This window comes from Danio aesculapii, chromosome 21 (genome assembly GCF_903798145.1).
Source record: "Danio aesculapii chromosome 21, fDanAes4.1, whole genome shotgun sequence".
NCBI lineage: Eukaryota > Metazoa > Chordata > Actinopteri > Cypriniformes > Danionidae > Danio > Danio aesculapii.
In genome coordinates, this window is record NC_079455.1 from 3598911 (window position 1) to 3622112 (window position 23202).

Consider the following 23202-nt stretch of genomic DNA (forward strand, 5'->3'; position numbering starts at 1 on the left):
TTAAATCATGTTTTGTCTATAATGTTTGTACTGTAAGTAACAATAGCAGATAACAGGACTGTACAGTGTGCGTGTAGACCATTCGTTAAAATACTACACTGCCAACTGCTGGCCTGGCAGAGAAAATACAGCCTTTAAATCATTTTCGTATACATGATATAATTGGACAACATTGTTGTCAATGCAAAATTTAAAGATACAAAATTAAATGTTTCTACTTTTGTTGATTTTTGTTCTTTATACATCCTCTGTACTGAAGATTCTCTGAACCTACAGAGCTTTAACTCTTTTATGAACATAATTGAATGGAAAACGCGCAGTGGTAAATATGATATAGTGGTGAAAGCTTCAATCTTTACATTAGCATTTATAATTTACAGCAGTGTTCCCAACCCTGTTCCTGAAGGCACACCAACAGTCCACATTTTCAACCTCTCCCTAATCAAACACGCCTGAATCATCTTATCATAACATCAGAAAAGACTCCAACACCTGAAGTTAATGGGTCAGAAAAGGGAGACATCCAAAATATGTACTGTTGGTGTGCCTCCAGGAACAGGGTTGGGAAACACTGATTTACAGGAAATGACTGCTTGTATCTGCATTTCCTCTTAACTAGCAGATGAAGGAGGGTGGGGGAGGATCTGACCAGAAACTCAGTGGATCATTCCCTCGTAAGCACATCTGATGGGAAGAATGATTATATACACGTGCGACCAACAGAATCACAATCTAACATCGTCAGTTCAACAGGTTTGATGCTCTGATATACAAGTCATGCATCAGTCAGCACCATTTAATACACATGAACATGAGTTATTTCACATGCTTTGGTTCTGTTTCTCTACACGAGATATAGGCTACAGTTAATCATTAGCTTTCCTGTGAAGTTTGTATTCTTTTCCAATAATTCCCAAGTGATGTTTAACAGAGCAAGGCCGTTTTCACAGTATTTCCTATTATTATTACTTATATTATTTATTTTAGTAGGAATAAAAGCAGTTTTAATTTACATTTTTAATAACTTTTAAAGGTCAATTTTATTAGCTTCCTTAAAGGGCACATAGTTTACCTCTTTTTATGATTTAATATTAATATTATGGTTCTTCTGAGTGTGCCAGTTTAGGTTCAGTTTAAAACACAATTCAGATTTTTTTTATTATAATGTGTTAAAAAGTGTCATGTTGGGGGCGTGTCCACAGCTCGCTGATTTAGGGGTGTGTTGCTTCACATGTAGATTAGTTTCGACTTCCCGCCCAACGTAACAAGGGGGCGGGGCCATGAGCTCACCTGCTCTGCGTTTGCAACAGAGACAGGAAAACTGAGAGAAGGAGCAGGAGTGAGAGGATCAGCAATCAGTCGTACATGTACGACTCTGACACAGACCAAGCAGAGAGTTCAAAATCATTTGTGTCTTTGTACAGTTTTACAGCCAACTGTGTGCTAGTTTCAAGTGCCGTGCTTGTACACAGAAACTAATAACCACGCACACTGAATTAACTTTGACTGAGGCACCGGATGTGCCGCTCGAAGCCGTGACACGGCACACCAGACACTCTCTGTGGCGCGGCAGAAACATGAAGTGTCCTGAATCGTCGCGCCGTTGTGTGTACCCTGATAGAAACCTATGTTTAGAATTCTAAAATGCATGGCACAGCGTCAGGTGTAGCAGCACCTAGTTAAGATCACAGGGAGCTTCTGGGATCGCAAGAAATGCAAACGGCTGAAGTATAAGGTAGACTCAATGAGAAGTACACATGTTTGCAAACCTACCTAAAGATACAACCAATAATTCCGATTAGAGCGATAATGTGGAGAATATTGATCTTGTGTTGAGCCCAATGAGCCTTGCATCTAAAAATAGAGCTAGGGTGTTCCTTTAGTGATATCGCTTCGACTCACGCTGAAAATGGCGAACGTGAATCAACAAACTGAGGATATGATGACGCGCCTGTCAATCAATATTGGTGGGCGGGGGGACCGCACTCCTACGTAAAGTTGCAGTCGATCTGAAAACCGCTTCAATTGGTCCACCGTTTTTATGTTGTTAAATTGAAAAAAAAAGCACTGGGTGTGTTTATATCACCCCAATATGACGGTCTATACACTATTCATGCACATATGGCTGTCCAAACAGCTTGAAAAGTAGATTTTTACCATAGGTGCCCTTTAAGAACTTTTTTCAATTGTCTACAGAACAAACCACTGTTATATAATGACTTGCCATATTACTCTAACTTGCCTCATTAACACAGTTAAGCTGAATTCTAGTATCATGCAGAATGACCAGTAAAATATTATGTACTGTCATCATGGCAAAGACAAAGTGTGAGTGATTTACATGTTAAGTCAATGCAAAAATCCAATTAAACAACCTGTGATGCTATTTGAGCGAATGTTACGGCACTAATTGAACGTTTCGGCCGCAAATGATTCGTGATTCGGTCAAATCGCTCGAGTTGAAAAATCTGAACGTTGAATCGGACATTTGTGCCATGTTAACCAATCAGGAGCTTGCTCTAGTAGTGAGGTGATTATAATGTAGCGCCTGTAATTGGTCTCCTGCCGACACGGGACAACAGCTCATCAAACAGGTAAAGCTGCGGTCACACTTGACTTTTCCTCCCATAGACTTCCATTCATACACACACGAATACGTCAGACCGGAAACGCGGGGTCATGCGTTAAGTTTCGTTAAGTTTGGTGAAGTTTGGTGAACTCTGACCTGCGAAATCGCATCACTTGACTGCGTGAGACCAATCGAGGATCAAAACACGACCTCTCTGGACAGAAATTTAAAATATTAAGCAATCGTTGGCTTTTTTTCTAATGTTTAATCATCTTGTTTAATCCCGCCCCTTTTCGCAGCGCCGTACGACAGAATTTCGCACACACAAAGCCCAGTGTGACCGTAGCTTTACTTTACTTGAAAATACAGCTGAGAGCGGCCGTCATCTAGGTGCAGCTTCTGGGGGAGTTGATGAACTCGCAGAGCTGCTGGTGCACCTCTGAAGGATCTAATGGACCCAGACACGGCGCCAAACTAATCTACGACATTTTTCAGCCTTCCTAAAGCACAGCTACTCTCTCAATAAAAGCCATTTCAGCCATTTTGCAATGAAACTGAAGTCACCAGGAAGACAGTGAAGTTACGTTTACGCGCTATTATGTTTAAAACTGCTGAAAAACAAACAGCACTTGGGAAATATTTAAGTGTTAAAAGTTCACAGGAGGGATAATAATCACGACTTCACGCCAGACAGTTGAAGGCATGTCAAATACTGCACAGGAACAAATGAATGAAATAGCAGATAATGCACAGTTCCCCAATTCATGCTGTGGTCACTCCAACACAACATGCATGCTCCAGCAGCACATGCAGGGGTCAGACATGCGAGGACATCATCATCATCATCATCACAGTAGAGGGGGATAAAGTGCTGTGCTCTCCACCTTGGCTAAAGCCTGTGCCGAACAGATCCCCTAAAGTACGCCGGCGACCAACGTGCCTCGGCAGTGACCAGAATCTCCGGCACACTCCAGCAGAGAGCAAGCAGACACATGTGAAAAGCTTCAGGTCACTTCTGTTCACACTCAACATGTTGGGCTGCTTAAAATCTAACCTTAATACCTGATCTAATCCCTGTAGTGCAGAAATGAACTGAGACACATTTGAAGAAATGAGAACAGCTCATCCTGAGTAAGAGTCACCTGTTTTAGCCCTGTCCCCAAAAAAACCCTGAATCTAGAATTGGTGAAAAAAAATGTAAAGGTTTTAAATCCACAAATCAGTCCGACTAACTTCGCTGTAAAGTTTCAAGAAACTTCAAATCTAATTTTAGAATTCTCTTTACATAGACTTTAAAGAGTTTGCCATGACCTTGACTTAAAAACAACAACAAAAACATTGACCACATGATTCTTGTGACCGCACTACATCGTTTTTGAAGGATATATTTTTCACAAGGTGGCAAAACTGAACTGATTTCAAATGGACTGCCATAAAGAGTGCTTGACAGCTTATGAATGGGTTATGATTATTAAAATGCGGTCAAATCTGTGGAATTTAACCACAATTTTCACAACAGCGTCAATAGCATAGTGATGTTTGAATCATAGCTTATATAAGAGCATTTTTCAAACCAAAGCTGCTTCCTATTGGCCATTGCGACAATTTATTACCAGCCTAAAATGCGAAATGCCACATTTGTATACTAAAATATGCTTATTTGTACTTATTCTGGGTTCACACCAGATGCAAATGTAAGTATTCGCATGATATATTAATGGCCTTATTAGTGGTACAGTACGGTACAGATCGGTACGGGTCACCTTTATCAGGCTTGCGTTTCCACAGCTATAAGGATACCAATGGTGTGGTGTATGACAGAAAGTTTCACCCAACGTCATTCTCACTGGAGGAAACGTCAAAGTAAAGCTGTACGGGTCGTTCACATAACATATGAGAAGCACTTCTCCCAAAACAGATGCTTTATACGCATAAATACTTGTGTATACATGTTCATTACTAACCTTTCTATGAATGAAATAGCGAAATAGCCTACTGTAACGTCTGCGGTTATATAAAATAAATAAATAAATGAACACATACAGCCCCTTACAGTCTCCGATATGTTCTTTATTACAGAAAAACTACACACAACATATAACTAGTCCTTATTTGGCTTTAAAAACAACACGAAACCTCTTGTTAGGGAAGTAATTTTGTCAATCTGAGTTCATAATAGTCCAAAAGGTGATGATAATAGTTAAACATGGCAGTTAGTTCATGTTTAAGTTGCTGAAAGAATCATGCGCTCCTGTTTTTTTGTGCTTTACTCTGGCATTAGTTGCTGAAAGGATCGGATGTCAGAAGAAGTTCAATAATCTTGCGCACGTTATTATCATCAGCTCAAGAAGTTTGCTATTTCAAACATAGACGTGCTTTAGACGGCCTTGTAAACAACAACAGGACACAGGGTAGATTCTGCTCTTCTTCTTGGCTTTGTGGGTGTTCATCAAGACGACGACAAGGTTTGTTTCAGCACAAGTCGATCATGGCTAGTTATTATATGTATATAGTGTTATGGTTTAATGTCCCAGCTGTGCATTTAAAAATGGCGCTTTCTTTGTTTTTATTCTCCTGGCTTGTACACACACTAGTGGTGTATCTCTGTAAACCAATAGCGTTCAGCTGTGCATCTAGCTCTGCCTTTTGGTACCCTTTTGTTGTGCTAGCTACCCTTTCGAATGGGTACCCAAAAAAGTGGTACGGTTTGGTACGCTTTTATGGCAGTTTCCCCTGTCAAAAGAAACCAAAAAGCGAACTGAACCGTACCACTCAGGGGAAACGGACCAATACACATTAAGTCAATGCAAACGTGCAAATTTGAGTTTTGAATGATCGCAAAATTTTCATATTTTCTGTGCAAGTACAAACGATTTAACTTCAGCAAAAAAACATTTAGTGAATCGAAAAACATCCCGTGAGTAAACTGGAGAGAGTGATGTAGAGCGCATCTTTCTCACATTTGGTGTGAACCCAGCATTAGAGTCTCTGCATATTGAAATAGAAAAGACCATTCAAAATATTACACACTTCACCTTTAACAGATGCCAAATCAGATTCAACAAGAGCTAGCCCGTATTGTATTGTATTGTATTGAATTGAATTATATTATATTAAATTATATTACATTATATTATATTACATTATATTATATTATATTAAATTATATTATATTAAATTATATTATATTAAATTATATTATATTAAATTATATTATAATACATTATATTATATTATATTAAATTATATTATATTAAATTATATTAAATTATATTATATTAAATTATATTATATTAAATTATATTATATTACATTATATTATATTACATTATATTATATTACATTATATTACATTATATTATATTATATTAAATTATATTATATTAAATTATATTATATTAAATTATATTATTTTATATTATATTAAATTATATTATATTAAATTATATTATATTACATTATATTATATTACATTATATTACATTACATTATATTACATTATATTATATTATATTATATTATATTATATTAAATTATATTATATTAAATTATATTATAATACATTATATTATATTATATTAAATTATATTATATTAAATTATATTATTTTGTATTATATTATATTATATTAAATTATATTATATTAAATTATATTATATTAAATTATATTAAATTATATTAAATTATATTATATTAAATTATATTATATTATATTATATTATTTTATATTATATTATTTTATATTATATTATTTTATATTATATTATATTAAATTAAATTAAATTAAATTATATTAAATTAAATTAAATTAAATTAAATTATTTTATATTATATTAAATTAAATTAAATTAAATTAAATTATTTTATATTATATTATATTATATTATATTAAATTATATTATATTACATTATATTATATTACATTATATTATATTACATTATATTACATTACATTATATTACATTATATTATATTATATTATATTATATTATATTAAATTATATTATATTAAATTATATTATAATACATTATATTATATTATATTAAATTATATTATATTAAATTATATTATTTTGTATTATATTATATTATATTAAATTATATTATATTAAATTATATTATATTATATTATATTAAATTATATTATATTATATTATATTATTTTATATTATATTATTTTATATTATATTATTTTATATTATATTAAATTAAATTAAATTATATTAAATTAAATTAAATTAAATTATTTTATATTATATTAAATTAAATTAAATTATTTTATATTATATTATATTATATTATATTATATTATATTATATTATATTATATTATATTATTTTATATTATATTATGTTATATTATAATAAATGGCTGCAGGCACTTTATTCAGGAGGCTCATTTGAGGAGGTTTTACCTTCTTCTGCTGGAAGTGAGAAATCATCTGGATCATCTTGAACTTCCAGGCATGTGGCTGGAACCCAACCTTGAGCATCCTCTGTGCTAACAAACCACCAACCTGGGAGGAAACATCATTCACAGATGAGAAGACTTCATGAGTAACTAATGGCGGAACATTCATGTCAACATGAGCTATTCGTTTAAAGGGTCAGTTCACACAAAAAAATGAACATTCTGTCATTAATTTCTCAGCCTCGTGTGTTTTCAATCCCCTGAGATCTTTGTTAACCTTCTGAAAACAAATGAAGACATTTTAGAAGAAATCCAGGAGCTCTCTCATCCTCCATAGAGAGTAATGATCCAGAGATGTTTAAAGGAACCAAAAACATTCTCACTTCAGTGGTTCAGCTGTAATCATACGAAGCTCTAAAAATTTCTTTGTGTGGTAAAAATTAAAATAACACTGTAAAATAACTTGTTCACCGATGTTTTCCATGTCAGGTCAGGGCGTGCATTTACTACATTCAATACGACGCTTGGGAGTCACTCAGTAGATTCTAATGGCAATAAATTGTATCATTCGTAGCAAACGCACCCCCTAACACGACACGATAGTGAAGACAAAGGTGAACAATGTTTTTTTTTTGCGCACATAAGTTGTGGTTGGCGTTTCTGTGTGGAGTTTGCATGTTCTCCCAACCGTTTGCTCCGGTTTCCCCCTGTTACGGCTGTTGCCTGTCTGTGTTTGCTTGCGTGTGTGTCATGATGTCACTCACTGTTTGTTTCCTAGAGTCCGCCTTTGCGCAACTGCGGCGAGTTGCGCTCATTGAAAATTGCCTATAAATATGCACCAACATTGAGCGGAGAGAGAGAGAGGAGACTTCACAGCCAGCCATCGAGCTTTTATTTTCTTTAATTTACTGTATTGTTTTCCTTAAGTCTTCCTTTGATCTGCTTTGTTAATTGTTGGGTTGTTTATTCTTTGGTTAGTGTTGTATATTTGTCGGAAAACGTGAGTTTTTGACTCTTTATTCACTCTTTCCTAGTTGTTACACATGATTTGTTTGATTGTTTGGGTTGTGATAAATTTATTAATTTAGACCACTTAGTTCGTGTGTTCCCTTTAAGGATTAATTCTTTTGTGTTGATTAAAAAAAAGGGTTCGTAACACCCCCATATTCCAAAGACATGCAGTACAGGTGAATTGGTTAGGCTAAAATGTCCGTAGAGTATGAGTGTGAATGAGTGTGTATGGATGTTTCCCAGAGATGGGTTGCAGCTGGAAGGGCATCCACTGCGTAAAACATGTGCTGGATAAGTTGGCGGTTCATTCCGTTCGTTCCAAGTTTCAGCTCAAAATTCCGCTACGAATAATGTTTTCTAATCCTAATTGTGGCGTTTTGGTGACTGTCGCTTTAAATTCAAATGAGATCGTGTTCTTTTCAAAAGAGGGCGGAGCTACAAAAGCCTATGAGTCAGCATAGTGGCAGATTCAAAAACAAGACTACCTTCTTATGCTAATGAGGGTGAGATCATCACTAATGGGCGGGGCTTGCCCACTTTGATGACACGTACAAAGGGAGAATGTCTATCAATGTGTTTTTATGACGAGTGACTCATTTTTACCTCAAGAAGCTGGTAATATGCACGCAAAAATGTGTTCAAACCCTGTATAACGGTGATCTTGGCATAACAGCTCCCCTTTCATTTGTGTTTGTGGAATTTGGAATGGCATGAGGGGGAATAATGAATAACAGAAGTCCTATTTTTGGGTGAACTAACACTTTTGATAGTCTACGTCAGGGGTGTCCAAACTCGGTCCTGGAGGGCCGGTGTCCTGCCGATTTTAGCTCCAACTTGCCTCAACACACCTGCAAAGATGTTTCTAGAAAGCCTAGTAAGAGCTTGATTAGCTAGCCCAGGTGTGTCTGATTGGGGTTGGAACTAAACTTTGCAGGACATCGACCCTCCAGGACCGAGTTTGGACATGCCTGGTCTACGTAGACGAATGTATTCTGCGATATCTGACAATGACAGACCCACCGGACTCGTTTTTCTCGATGACCTCCACCACCTGGCCCACATACAGGCTGATCTCAGAGCTCTCCTGCTTCTCGTAGTCGGTGACAGCCACATACTGGTCCAGCAGCAGCGGGTCAGCAGAGGACGAGTCTCCTCCTGGAGGGACAGAGCGGACAGGTATCGACAACTCTGCTAGTGTCCCACCACCACCACCACCACCACAAAAGACGAAAGAAGCGAAACGTGATTGGGAAAAGGTCAAAGCAGGAAAGCCAGAGGTTTAGTGCTAAGAGTCTTGCAGAGAAACAAACCCACACCAAATCAGCAACACCGCTACAGACACAAGATGACTATCTACACTCTGAAAAGATTGTTGCTGCTTCGTCAAACTACTTATTTAAAAGGAGCTGAATCAACACAATTCCTGAGATTTCTTTGGGACAACTTACTTGTTTCATGTTCAATCCCCTTAAATTTGCAAAAACAACGTAATTGATTAGTATTGGGACCAGTGTTGGGGCTAACGCATTACAAGCAACGCTAATACAACGTTTCTAAGTAACGAGTAAAGTGAAGGCTCGTACACACCGGGATGCTTTTCATTTGCGTTTATCGTTGGTGATTTACGAGACGTTTTTCTAGATTCAAACCCAATCGATTTTCACTGGCGTCAAGCAGAAGAGTATGCAAAATCACTCCTTGACGTTAGATGGCGCTACACCACTTTAAGTTTCTGACACCTCGCTTATGACACAGAAGAAGAGGAAGAGAGGAAGTTGACACGCTTGTTGGTAAAGTTACTGGTGACTCGAACAAGCATGGATGGTTCAAGTAGCAGCTCCAGCTCTAGCGATGAAGAAATGTTTATTGTTCACAGAGCAATAAGCAGCTCTACGTTCATATCGCCTCTGGTCATCTTCTTCAATGTGCGCTCGCATTGACAGTTTTGCGCTTGAGCGTCTCCAAGTGCTGTTTACTGTAACTTCAGCAGCTCCGTCCACGTGAACAAAAGTGGCAATCTGATTGGTGGAGAAGGCTTTGACGCAGCACGTCAAAACAAAAAAACGAACAGGTGGCGTTTCTTTAAAAATGACGCTTTTGCGCCTGCCGTTTTGCACGTTGGTGTGCATGATCACATTGGCGCCCTTTATTTAGTCACAAGGCGTTAAACGTCGACGTACAAAACGTCTCGGTGTGCACGGGCCTTAACGCATTACTTAAAAAAATTTAAAAAAGTAATAATATTTGAGTTACTTTTTTGAAAATGTAATGCAAGCTACTTTTTAGTTTAATTAATTAGCTTTGAAAAAATAAATAGCTAAAATACAATTAAAGTCGTATACTGTATATACGTCATGTAGAGCTCAGGAAGTTGTCAGGCAACATTATCCTAAACATTTTTTGAAATCTTTTTATTAAAGGTAAATGTAGGTGTAGTTTATACTAGGGCTGTGCGATTAATCGAAAACGAATCGCAATCGCGATTTGAAATGTTGCAATTAGCTAATCGCAAGAGGCTGCGATATGAAATATTTATTATTTAACTTCTTCCACCCAGAACAAATGCGTGACTGCCGTCTGTGTGTGAGTCTTCCTAGCCAATAGAGTAAGCACACTTTTGTTCTGCCCAATCAGAATTGTGCTGAAAATCCGAACTATGCTGAACACCCACAATAAAAAACAAACAAACAGGAAAGCGTGAACGAGTGGGACGGCGGCATCTGCCGCTTCAGAAGCATTAATAAACTAATAAACTCAAAACAAAAAACAGCACGTCGGTAATATGGGAATATCTTGGTTTCAAAGTCACAGACACCAAACGAAAACAGGTCATTTGTAAGAGCTGTCGCAGAATCGTAGCCACAGCACGAGGAAATACAACAACCAGCACCTAAAAAAGCACCACAGGAGCGTCATGCTAGTTAATATATTTTCAGATGCTTTTTTAACTAACACTCACTGCATTTTAGCAGTAAGAAGCTACAACACAGATTATTGAGCTGAAGCTTGACTACAAAATTAAATCAAATAGAAATCCCAATATCTGTCAACATTTAAAAAAAAATTTAAATCACAATGAGATATTTTGCCCAAACGCACAGCCCTAGTTTATACTGTGTGTTGTCGATAGCAGAGCTGCTCTATTAAAAAAAGAAAGAAAGTGGAAAAATAAACAAGTTCTAAAAGAGTTCAAGCCTCAGCCAGGTCACATTACTTTCCATAATAAGTAACTAAGTAACGCAACTATGTTTTTTGCTTGTTCAAACTACTTATTTAATATGAGCTGAAACTACACAACTCTTGAGATTTCATTGGGACAACGTAATTTTTTTAATGTTTAATCCACATACATTTGTTAAAAGTGTTCAGTTAACTTGATCAATTTGTGTTGAAACAACATGAATGAATTGTGTGGAACCCTGCATTACAGCGTAGTTACTTTTTTGGGGAGTAACTCAATATTGTAATGCTTTACTTTCTAAAGTAACTTTCCCCAACACTGGTTGAAACAACATGAGGGAATTGTGTGGAACCCAGCAGTTTTTATTGTATACATTGAAAGAAATAATTCATTGGATTTACTGATTTTTTTAAGGTAAGTGGTGGCAAATAGTTCATATGGGCGGAATTTAAACAAACAAATTTAAATGTAGTAATGTTCAACTTATTTTGTTTGTTTAAATTCAGCCCATATAAATTGTTTGCAACCACTTACCTTAAAAAAATGAAGGGTGTAGTCACACTAGGTTATCTGAACTGTGCCTAGGCACGTTTGACCTCCATTTCCCGGTTCGTTTGACAAGTGTGAGTGCCCTGAATTGGGCCTAGGCGCAGTTCAGTTGGCCGGCCCTGGCCCGGTTGCAAGAAGTGTGCAAGAGTGCGGTTCGATTGGGCTGTGGCGCGGTACGCTTGTAGTGTGAGTGCAAAGTGCAGCTGAGTGCGAAACTGAAGACGTCACTTTTAAGGGACTGTTTCATATGGATTTATTAATCATGCTGGGTGATAAAATGAGTATCGATATTTATTGACCGAACACCATTGTCAATATCAATAAAAAAAAGATTGGGTATGTAGTTTTGGTATGAAGTGCTATAGTTTTGTTAAAATGTGGCTGCTGAGCGCATGCCTTGGAAAGAATGCCAATAAGCTTAGGGAGTAAGTTTGTCATTTCCAATGGAGGCGTGGCTTGCATGATGAAAAGCATATGGGAGCGACGTGCACATTACATGATGCGCATATGGGAGCGACGTGCACATTACATGATGCGCATATGGGAGCGACGTGCACATTACATGATGCGCATATGGGAGCGACGCGCACATGTTGTGCAATCGGTGAACATGTGACGTGTGCGCATTTTCCAGGCGCTCCATGTTGAAAACATCTCAACTTTTCCGAATGCTGCGAGCGCACCGCAACTCATGCTAGTAGAATTAACCAATCTGCTTCACAGTTTGTATGAAATATACACATTTCAGTAACAGTAAACTAATTCCCTCAGACGAACACAGATTGTTAAAAATATTCAATAATTATCGATATCGAATGATATAAAACATGATATCGTGATAATTTTTTTACAATATCGCCCAGCCATAATCATTCTTACTTTTCAGTGAACACAAACTGTCATAGTTTATTAAAGATGCAAACCTCTCGCTGCATGTCAGCTGACACCTCCCAATACCTCCTTTCATGAACATTTATAAGCGTCAAATGCGATGGATCTGTTCAGCAAAAGATTTGACTGTGTCGCTGCATATCAAACGACCTGAACTAATACAAAACAATATAACTAAAGCAATCTCCACAGTACGGAGCGAGAGCGCTTTCATCATTGATGATGTAAGCGTGCTCCAGCTCGGAAGGCGAAAAAATGCAATGTGAGTGCAGAGTGCAGGGAGGGGGGTACCATCGCACCTGGGCACGCTTCAGAACAACCGTGCCTAGTTTGAGTACACCATAAGTAAATCCAATAATCTTTTTTTCTTCAGTGTATCAGATGGTTCAGGGCTTTCAGGGAAAAAAAAAACACATTTGCTGGATCCTAAAAAAATACAACAGCAGCGCAGCACAGGATGATTAGGTTTGTGAGTTGTACTGAATCATTGAAGCAGAGACTGACTGGCCAGCTGAGTTGTTGCTGAGAAGACTGGAGCTTTAAATAGGAAATTACTAAAAAAAACTTTGAATTTAACCAAATGCTAATGGTCTAATCCGATTCAATTCATTATGCTAAGCTAAGCTAAAAGTGAAAATACTGAATGGATTCAAAAATGTTTCAAGTCAACTGTTTAACTTGTAAAATGAGCCTTTTTTTCCTTTAATGAACTATAGTACCATTTCCTGACAGCTAAAAATGATCAACAAAGGGTTTAGCTCCTTTAAACAACCACAATCACCACCACCACACTGCCATGCAATAACACAGGAACCGAGCACAAAGCTTTGGCCCTTGCCCACCTAAAAACACCCTCCTATGGGAAGGCCGCACTTGGAGAGGTCAAACACACAGAGAGCATGGCTAAGCAAGATTCTGTTACTACCTCTCTTTAGGAAAGAAGACGCTCGCTCCACAATGCCTGATGAGGGAAGATGAATGAGAGCAGGAATGAGGGAGGAAGGTGGAAGAGAAATAAACAGCATCCACAGTAACGGCTGCAGGCTTCACTAACATTTTTTGAACGATACTGTACCTCAAAACATTACTCAAGGGATTTATGACATGCACGGTCACCAGGGGGCACACTAACCACAGTCAAAGTCTCAAATCTAACTGCGCATGGCACTTTCGCAAAGGCGTGAGTTCTTTACCTGATTTCTTTTTTCCACTGGGTTCCCTGCAAATGAAAAGATACAGGTTAGGTATTTTAATAAATTTTTTTGTCTGAATGAATGAATAAATAAATAAATAAATAAATAAATAAATAAATAAATAAATAAATAAAAATAAATTAATTAATGAAAAAATGTACTAATTGCAGGGTTTCTGCAGGTTACATCTAGTCAAATTTAAGATTTTTTAAGACTCTTTAAGACCATTAAGAATTAAATTTTAGACTTATGCAGGGTTAAGATTTCATGTAATTGTTTTTTTCTGATTAGAGAATTTAATTTGGGTAATTTGCTGTAAGAAGTGTCTGTTGTGAAAAGCTGCTGTAAACTGTAAGCTGTTGTAAAAAAGTACGGTTTTATTGAGATGTATTGTTGGTCATTGGATGGATGTCGGCCCAATTGAGTAGCTTTACTTGGATGAAGCAAAATGAAGACCTGTTTAAAATGATTTACAATACAATATTTCAGTGAATTTAAGACTTTTTCAAGCCTAAAATTCATTCATTCACTTTTCTTTTCATCTTAGTCTCGTTATTAATCAGGGGTCGCCACAGCGGAATGAACCGCCAACTTATCCAGCATATGTTTTACGCAGCCGATGCCCTTCCAGCTGCAGCCAATCACTGAGAAACACCCATACACACGCATTCACACCCATACATACACTACGGACAACTCAGCTTACCCAATTCCCCTATAGCGCATGTTTTTGGACTTGTGGGGGAAACCAGAGCACCCGGAGGAAACTCACAGCAACAGAGGGAGAACATGCAAACACCACACAGAAATGCCAACTGACCCAGCCGAGGCTCGAACCAGTGACCTTCTTGCTGTGAGGCGACAGCACTACCCACTGCACTACCGTGTTAGGCCTAAAATTTAGTTATTTAAATTTAGGACATTTTAAGACCCAGCGGACACCCTGAATGAATTAATTAAAGCAAATGAATGAATAAATTAATTGATTAATGCATTGTTCTAATGTTAGGACTATGATTGACTGTTATGCTGGCAGTATCATATTCATTTTACAGTATCATTTACTATTGTTTTGTTTATAATGTTGAATTAGATTCTTAATATATTTTAAGTCTTTTAAATTAGTTTAATTAGTTAAGTTTGTCGATAGCATTATTAAGTTTAAAGACTCAAATGAAAAAGGACAGGGCCATATATGCAGCAATTTCTTTACTGTATAAAATACATCACTCTGTATGGAGAGTCCTCGTATACCACCAATACCAACATGTCTGTGTGTGTGTGTGTGTGTGTGTGTGTGTGTGTTTGTGTGTATGTGTGCGTGTGTGTGTGTGTGTGTTGGGTGCAGTGTAAACATACTCTTTTGGTGGGTTCAGGTCTTCAGGACGTGTCTCAAAGAACACACGGACCTCCTCGCACTGGGAAATATAGACTGGCAGCTGGATCAGGGCCTGAAAACAAAACAACAATAGTATGTTAAAAACAGTATGGGAGCAGAGCAGTATGTCCGAATTCATCGTATTGAAAAAACAGCGGTCGAGAAGTACCCGGATGACCTACTAATTTCGACCTACTACTTCCGGCGAGATTCTTAAGAGCACATCCGATGGCCGCCACACTAGAGAATTTATGAATATGAGTGAAGCAACACAACTGACGCGGGTGGGTTAGGTGATAATGACAAATGGCGGCTGTAGTTTATCCGAGTTCCAGTCATACTGCTCACATTCTCACTATATAGAATGTTCTTTTCTTAAACGCATGTAGAATGTTCTAATTCAAATGTAGTACCTGCTCGAGTAGTAGGCGATTTCGCACGCAGCCAAAAATGTGATCAATTCACTTATACTATGTTTGTTTATTTCCTGCCAAAAATAATGCAGCAACAAAGCAAAGCACAGGTGACGCAGTGAAGGTCGCTGGTTCGAGCCTCAGGTGGGTCAGTTGGCGTTTCTGTGTGGAGTTTGCATGTTCTCCCTGCATTCGCGTGGGTTTCCTCCGGGTGCTCCGGTTTCCCCCACAGTCCAAAGACAGGCGGTATAGGTCAGTTGGGTTGGCTAAATTGTCCGTAGCGTGTGAATGAGTGTGTATGGATGTTTCCCAGAGATGGGTTGCAGCTGGAAGGGCATCCGCTGCGTAAAACATGAGCTGGATAAGTTGGCGGTTCATTCCGCTGTGGCGACCCCGGATTAATAAAGGGACTAAGCCGAAAAGGAAATGAGTGAATGAATGAAATCAAAGCGTCTGAAGTTTTGTATTTAGATTCTTTTCCACTCATTTAAAGAACATTTTCTCTTGAAAGAGATAGTTCACCCAAAAAGAAAATGTTTAGGGGGTCTGAAAGTAGATTGGAACACATTAAAATTAAAATTATACATAACATTGTTAATAAAGCACTATCTTATTTAAATGCACTTTTATCAGGGGTAAACAAGCAACATTGTTATAAAACTAGGCAAAGTCTTATGGATTTTACTGTAAACTGCTTATGGTCATCATTTTTTTTTATATTTGGTGCATTGCTATGGAATGAACTGCCTGTAGATTTTAAAAGTATTACAAATGTGGTTAGTTTTAGATTCAAACCTAAAAGCTGGCTCTTAAGCAGAATAGCACACTCAAAAAATTACATTTGCTCTTTGTTCAAACTACTTATTTAAGATGAGCTGAAACAGCACAATTCTCGAGTTCTTGTATGACAACTTGTTTTATGTTCAATTCACTTACATTTGTAAAAAAATTAAGTAAACTTAATTTCTTCATGTTTTTCCAATACATGCATGTTTATGGACTTTACAGTATGTTTTTATGTTTTTTTGGTGATTGTATTTCTATTTATTTTTATATTGTAGTGTCACCGTGTAGGTGTTATGGGGAGTAGTATAATCTGTACTTCACATCAAGGACCACAATGGAAATACATTTTGTTTTTAAGACTTTACTGTGTATATCCTTGACGAATTAGGTATATTCACTCTTTTTTTGCCAAAAAGAAAGAAAAAAAAGAAAAGAAAGAAAAAAAGAAAGAAAAAAAGAAAGAAAGAAAAAAAGAAAAGAAAGAAAGAACGAAAAAAAGAAAAGAAAGAAAGAACGAAAAAATAAGGAAGAAAAAAGGAGGAAAGAACGAAAGATAAAAAGAAAGAAAAAAGAAAGAATGAACGAAAGAAAGAAAGAAAAAAAGAAAAAAGAAAGAATGAACGAAAGAAAGAAAGAAAAAAAGAAAAAAGAAAGAAAGAAAGAAAGAAAGAAAGAAAGAACGAAACAAAAAAAGAAAGAACAAAAGTAAGAAAAAAAGAAAGAAAGAAAGAAAGAAAGAAAAAAAGAAAAGAAAGAAAGAAAGAAAGAAAGAACGAAAAAATAAGGAAGAAAAAAGGAGGAAAGAACAAAAGATAAAGAAAAAAAGAATGAATGAAAGAAAGAAAGAAAAAAAGAAAAAAGAAAGAAAGAAAGAAAAAATGAAAGAAAAAAAGAAAGAAAGAGACAGAAAGACAGAAAGAGACAGAAAGACAGAACGAAAAAAGGAGGAAAGAACGAAAGATAAAAAGAAAGAAAGAAGAAAGAATGAACGAAAGAAAGAAAGAACGAAACAAAAAAAGAAAGAACGAAAGTAAGAAAAAAAGAAACAAAAAAAGAAAGAACAAAAGTAAGAAAAAAAGAACAAAAGTAAGAAAAAAAGAAAGAAAGAAAGAAAGAAAGAAAGAAAGAAAGAAAGAAAGAAAGAAGAAAGAAAGAAAGAGACAGAAAGAAAAAATAAGAAAGGGAGAAAAAAAGAAAGAATGAACGAAAGAAAGAAAGAAAGAAAGAAAGAAAGAAAGAAAGAAAGAAAGAAACAAGCAAACAAAGAAAGAAAGAACGAAAGAAAGAAAAAAAAAGAAAGAGACAGAAAGAAAGAAAGAAAGAAAGAAAGAGACAGAAAGAAAGAAAGAAAGAAAGAAAGAGAACTGCAGCAGTCTTCACTCATTATTTTTTTCGCTGCTTGCTGCTCAATTCTTGGGACAACTTAACTGTTTTAAGTTCAATACACCTAAATTTATCAAAACAATTAAGTTCAATTAATTTGTGTTGGGACAACATGAAGGACTTGTGTGAAACCCGGCATTTTTAACAGTGTTCAAACCCTGTTCCACCTCAAACGCAGCTCGGTGTGCTTCAGTCTGATATGCGCTGCTCTTTTGCGGTTGTATATTTTGGCAGAGGAGCTTTAATTTAATAATGCTGAGTGCTGCTTGAGCGTCCTTCAGGCGGACATTGCAGAAGGAGGTCCCTTCTGTCCGCATGCTGAATTATGAAGCCTGACCTGACTGGAATTCTTAAATTCGCACGCGGGCGCATCTGCTCAAGGTGCCCTTTTCAAACCTGCGCCAATTTCTCACAAGTGCTTCTGACTCGCCAATCACGCTGGCAGCTCAAACATCTGCGTGTTTGCCCAATGCTCAATATTCCTAATGAAAAGGAAGTCTTTACGCACACAAAAAAAACATGCTTGTTTTATTAAGATAAAGCTGATGTAAAGTGACTGACAGCGCAGTGTTGTATGACTGATGTGGATCTTATTGATGTGGATTTCCATGGATGTCCACAGATTGATGCATCCCTGGGGTGCACTACCTGACCCCCACACTCATTACCATTCCCTCAAGACGCTGGCTATATGGAGGCCAATTATAGCAAATGGACTTTATTGGGTGCTCTTTACTGAGGGTGCATTACCTTGATTGTTTCATGCGAATGTGGGAGAGAGAGAGAGAGCGAGAGACAAAGAGGAAGGGAAGAATGTTCACATCCCAATAGAAGAGCATAGGCAGTTTTTATAAAGGAGAAGAGTAATGCTCACTATAAACTGCTGTTCATGTTTTATACGTGTTTACTATTGTAAATGACATGTAATTTTGCGAACATCCAGTTGTTTGAAGGATTACTTTTAAAAAAAAATAGGAATATTTTACAAGTTGCCTACAGTTTCACGGTTTTAAAGTCTAATTAGACTTATCTTATTAACTTAGCTTAGCATAAATCATTAAATCAGATTAGACCATTAGCATCTTGCTCAAAATTAAAGTTTAGATAATTTTCCTATTTAAAGCTTGACTCTTCTGTAGTCACACGGAGTTGCTACTTTCTTTCTAGGTCGATATGGCTAGGAACTACACTCATTTTGGCGTAATAATCAAGGAACTTCTCTACCGTTCAATGGATGAAAAAATAGTCCCCAGCTGGGTAGATGGGTAAGAGCTCTTAATAATTTCATTGTGTCTGCTATAGCCATGACACAACAGCAAAGCTCATTGATCATCCAAAATAAATAAAGTAAAAAAGTGGGATGTTCCTTTGGTCAGTGATCAACATGTTTCTAAAAAAGAGGTTCACAGTCTACCACATGTCTTATGTTGTCTTTTTTACCACTTATAAGACATTTTAATGATCATTATGATATGATTATGTCCTTTTGCTTTGAAATCTTTATTGATTTGTATAAAGTAAGTGTTGAACGATCTAGGAACACCAAATAATAACTTGAATTCTACAGTAGTTGATCATTTGGTATCAGAAGTGGCTTATATGGAAGGCAAAGGCCTCTAGATTACGCTTATTTTACCAAATTAAACATGATCAAGCCTTGATTTTTAATGATTATTTAATTAGGACAGTACGGTCTGACTTTACTTAGACAAAAGTCTTGTCACTTAATAGAAATAATGTCCAGTATAGAATATAAAGTCATGGTGCAGAGGAAAATAAGTGAATATTGTGTCTGACTCCATCATGAGCTTGGAGGACAGCATCCATACATCTCTGCAATGACTTAAATCACTGATTAATAAAGTCATCTGGAATGGCAAAGAAAGCATTCTTGCAGGACTCTCAGAGACCTTTGCCTTCATCATCAATGCCTCCTCCATCTTACCCGAGACATGCTCAATAATGTTCATGTCTGGTGACTGGGCTGGCCAATCCTGGAGCACCTTGACCTTCTTTGCTTTCAGGAACTTTGATGTGGAGGCTGAAGTATGAGAAGGAGCGCTATCCCGCTGAAGAATTTGCCCTCTCCTGTGGTTTGTAATGGGCAGCACTAATGTCTTGATACCTCAGGCTGTTGATGTTGCCATCCACTCTGCAGATCTCTCGCACGCCACCATACTGAATGCAATCCCAAACCATGAGTTTTTCCTTCACCAAACTTGACTGATTTCTCTCAGAATCTTGGGTCCATGCGGGTTCCAATAGGTCTTCTGCAGTAATTTTGATGATGATTGGGATGCAGTTCAACAGAAAAATCAACCCTCTGACACTCTTCCAAATGATCAACTAGAAGTCAAGTTATTATTTGTTGCTCTTACAACTGGGATCGACGACGTATATTATTTAAGGGTGGAACTCTCTGATGTAAACCTACTTATAGGAACTTATGCCTTACATACTTTAGTTTCATTTCATTATATTGAACATTCCATACAAGCTGAAGCTGATTGATCAAATCTTGTTACGTGACTCACAGTACTCTCGCGGGATAAATTCACTGGGTGCATCTGGAAGGCACGAGTGCTTCACGCCAACTGCATGCGCAAGTCATGCACCTTCATCTGACACAACGAACTTGTGCAAACTCTGGAAAAGATGCGATATGCGAACAGCCCCTAAAAGGCCATCATCATTTGCGATCTCCATCAGTTGATTTTCTTCTTGCACAGCCATGCTTGGATTCACCTGATTTGTTGACAAATGGGTTGCGGATATTCCTTGGCAGTTTGCGGGTCCTTCACTCGGCTTTTTCATCTTAGCAAAGAAACTTTTCAAAGACATCCGTTTGTTACTCATTTCGCTGCTCGTGGGTTAAATTTGGGCTCTGAAGTGATCGAGATGTAACCAAGAAAATATAATCATTTATCTAAATAAAAGATTTTTCAAAATAAATGATCGTTTAGACTCAGATACTAAATAAAACAGAAATTATTAATGATTTCTTGTGCGGCCCGGAACCAATTAATTCACGGACCGGTACCGGTCCACAGCCTGGTGGTTGAGGACCACTAAGATAAGATAGAAACTTATATTTTCATGCTCAGGGGACTACAGAAAATGTTGATGCACATTTATGCGATTTCTGATCAGGCATTAAATTAGTTACTAGGGATGTAACAGTATTGTAAATACCGTCGTACCGCAATAGCAATTTTTTTCGATTTGACCGTGGTCACATGACTCGATAAAAGGATAGGTCTTCTGAGAAAAGTTTGCTCAGGCGAACGAAGCAAACGGGAGGTCGCGGGAACTACAATTCCCATCAGCCCAGGCGTGGCCATCATTCTTTGAGGTCTGTTGTGCCTACAGATCTAGTAATGTAGAAATGTAGGGTGCTGCTAGTAGCAGCGAAGGAAAAGAGCTGTAAATGGTCTAACTTAAAGCAGGTTTTAAAACAGATGTGTAAACATTTCAGATTCTCTCTGAAAAGACACAAGAAAGGAGAAAAGGTGCCAGACGAAAAAAAAATAATGGTATGCAGGCACCGACAGACTGTGGTGAAATACAAGTCGGGGAACACGACTAACATGATGGGGATTCTTTTAATCAAGGGGACAGCAGAACACAGCACGCTGCTCAGATTGATGCAGATATTGACTTGTACCACAAACTTGTACTCACTCATGGCTTGTCCTCTCGTGTGGTGGAAAGACAATGCACAACGTTATCCACTGCTGTCAACTTTGACCAAGTCACATCTCTCTGTCCCAGCAACCTCAGACGCAAGTGAGAGGGTCTTTTCTGTTTCAGGGGACATTGTAAATGTCCAAAGATCCCAGCTTTTCCAGATAATGTTGATAATGTCTCTGTCTGAATATTATTATATGTTATAATAATATTAATTTGAATAATCTAATATGATCAATGTTCAGGTAAACTGTTTAATAAACAATTCTGGCACTTTTTTTTTTCGAGTATCTTCATTAGTTTTGGTTTTCCAGTAAATGATTCAATAAATACCATACCGTGTCATTCATACCCTGGTATTACTGTACCTTGAAATTTTGATACCGTTACATCTCTATTATTTACAATTTCAAGAGTTGACACTTAGCTGATGATTAATTATAAGCTTGTTTGGCACGCTGTCACGGGAGAGAGCCCTGAGCTCATAAGATCCTCGAGCCGGGGGCTCCCTCCCGTTGCAAGGCGAGTGGGGAGTTTGAGCTTAGGTAGATCTCGAGAACTCCCCTGCTGTAGTAACCAATGAACAGCTAGTGACTGCTCTTGAGAGATAACCATTTACTAGGAGCATGTCTGTAGTGCCGGTGTGGATTAAACAATTAACATATGTTGCATGTTTTTTGGACGGTGGGAGGAAACCGGGGAACCCGGGGAAACCCACGTGACCACGGGGAGAAATGCAAACACTGCACAGAAATGTCTGCTGGTTTGGTAAAGCCTGGAACCAGAGGCAACAGTGCTAAGCACTGGGCCACCGTGTCACCCATCTAGGAAGGAGGAGGAGTAGGGGTGGAAGGGGGGATTCTTCAAAACGAAGATAGCGGTGGTATGTAAACCAGGGTATTTGTAGTAGCTTAGGAGTCGTCTGATTGGTGCATTGAGAATTGGATGATGCGGATCCAGCCGCTAGCAATCATAAGCACGTGATCCTCTCGAAATTAGTTTATAACTAAACTTCACATATAATTAGAGACCATCTACAAGAACTATCTCATAAAGTTCAGCCAGAAGTAAATCTAACAATGAACTCTTTTTCTTTTTTGTATATATAGTAAAAGTACAGAGATTAAATTAATGTCTACACTGTTATGTAGACAGTTAAAAACACACTGAAACGATTATATTATTTAAAACAGGCATTCACATGGAGGTTCCTGCACACATTTAGCTTAGACATCATTTCTTATAGCCAACACACAACAGCACTGACTCAACCGCTGACACGGTTTGTTTAAAGTAGGTGTGTGGTAAGTGAAGGGTGCCTGGAACTGCTTGAACTGAATTTTTAATTGCTGTTTTTGGAAGAAAAAAAACATTACAGTCAAAAGAGGTGAAAACCTTCCTGCAGGAGTCACAGATCATGACCGCTCGCACAGGAACCATAGAAAAAATACTTAAAGCAACATTTGAAAAAAGCAGTTTCTTTGAGAAGCAGCTCTTTAAGTCAACAAAAAGCCATGGTGTGCTAACTCAGCGCAGCTCCAAACCCCTGCCCTAAAGCAGACATTACCCTGCCAAATGTGGATTCCTGGCTTTTTTTCCCCCTCTTAACCCTTCCACCAAACGCCTGAGAGTTACTTAAGAAGGAACAGGCTTTCATGTTAAAGCAATTCAAGTCACAAAGCAGACCACCATAGAAAAACTGGCTTTAAGTAGTGGAATTAATGCTTGATCTCTCTTGAAGTGAACCTACT

The 23202-nt window shown here is 37.4% G+C and overlaps 1 protein-coding gene across 3 annotated transcripts in view; it reads right to left on the minus strand.

Annotated features, from left to right (window-relative positions):
- sh3pxd2b (SH3 and PX domains 2B) overlaps positions 1-23202 on the minus strand; it is a 60160-nt gene that overhangs the window by 5513 nt on the left and 31445 nt on the right. The window contains exons 5-9 of one of the 3 annotated variants that reach the window (XM_056445827.1): positions 15164-15255; positions 13805-13830; positions 13537-13572; positions 9011-9145; positions 6984-7085 (exon numbers count right to left, since the gene is read on the minus strand). In XM_056445827.1, coding sequence (XP_056301802.1) covers positions 6984-7085; positions 9011-9145; positions 13537-13572; positions 13805-13830; positions 15164-15255 — 391 coding nt within the window. Of the gene's footprint in view, positions 1-3453; positions 3711-6983; positions 7086-9010; positions 9146-13536; positions 13573-13804; positions 13831-15163; positions 15256-23202 lie in introns of those variants that run through there. The other 2 variants (XM_056445828.1, XM_056445829.1) reach the window with 2 other exon arrangements.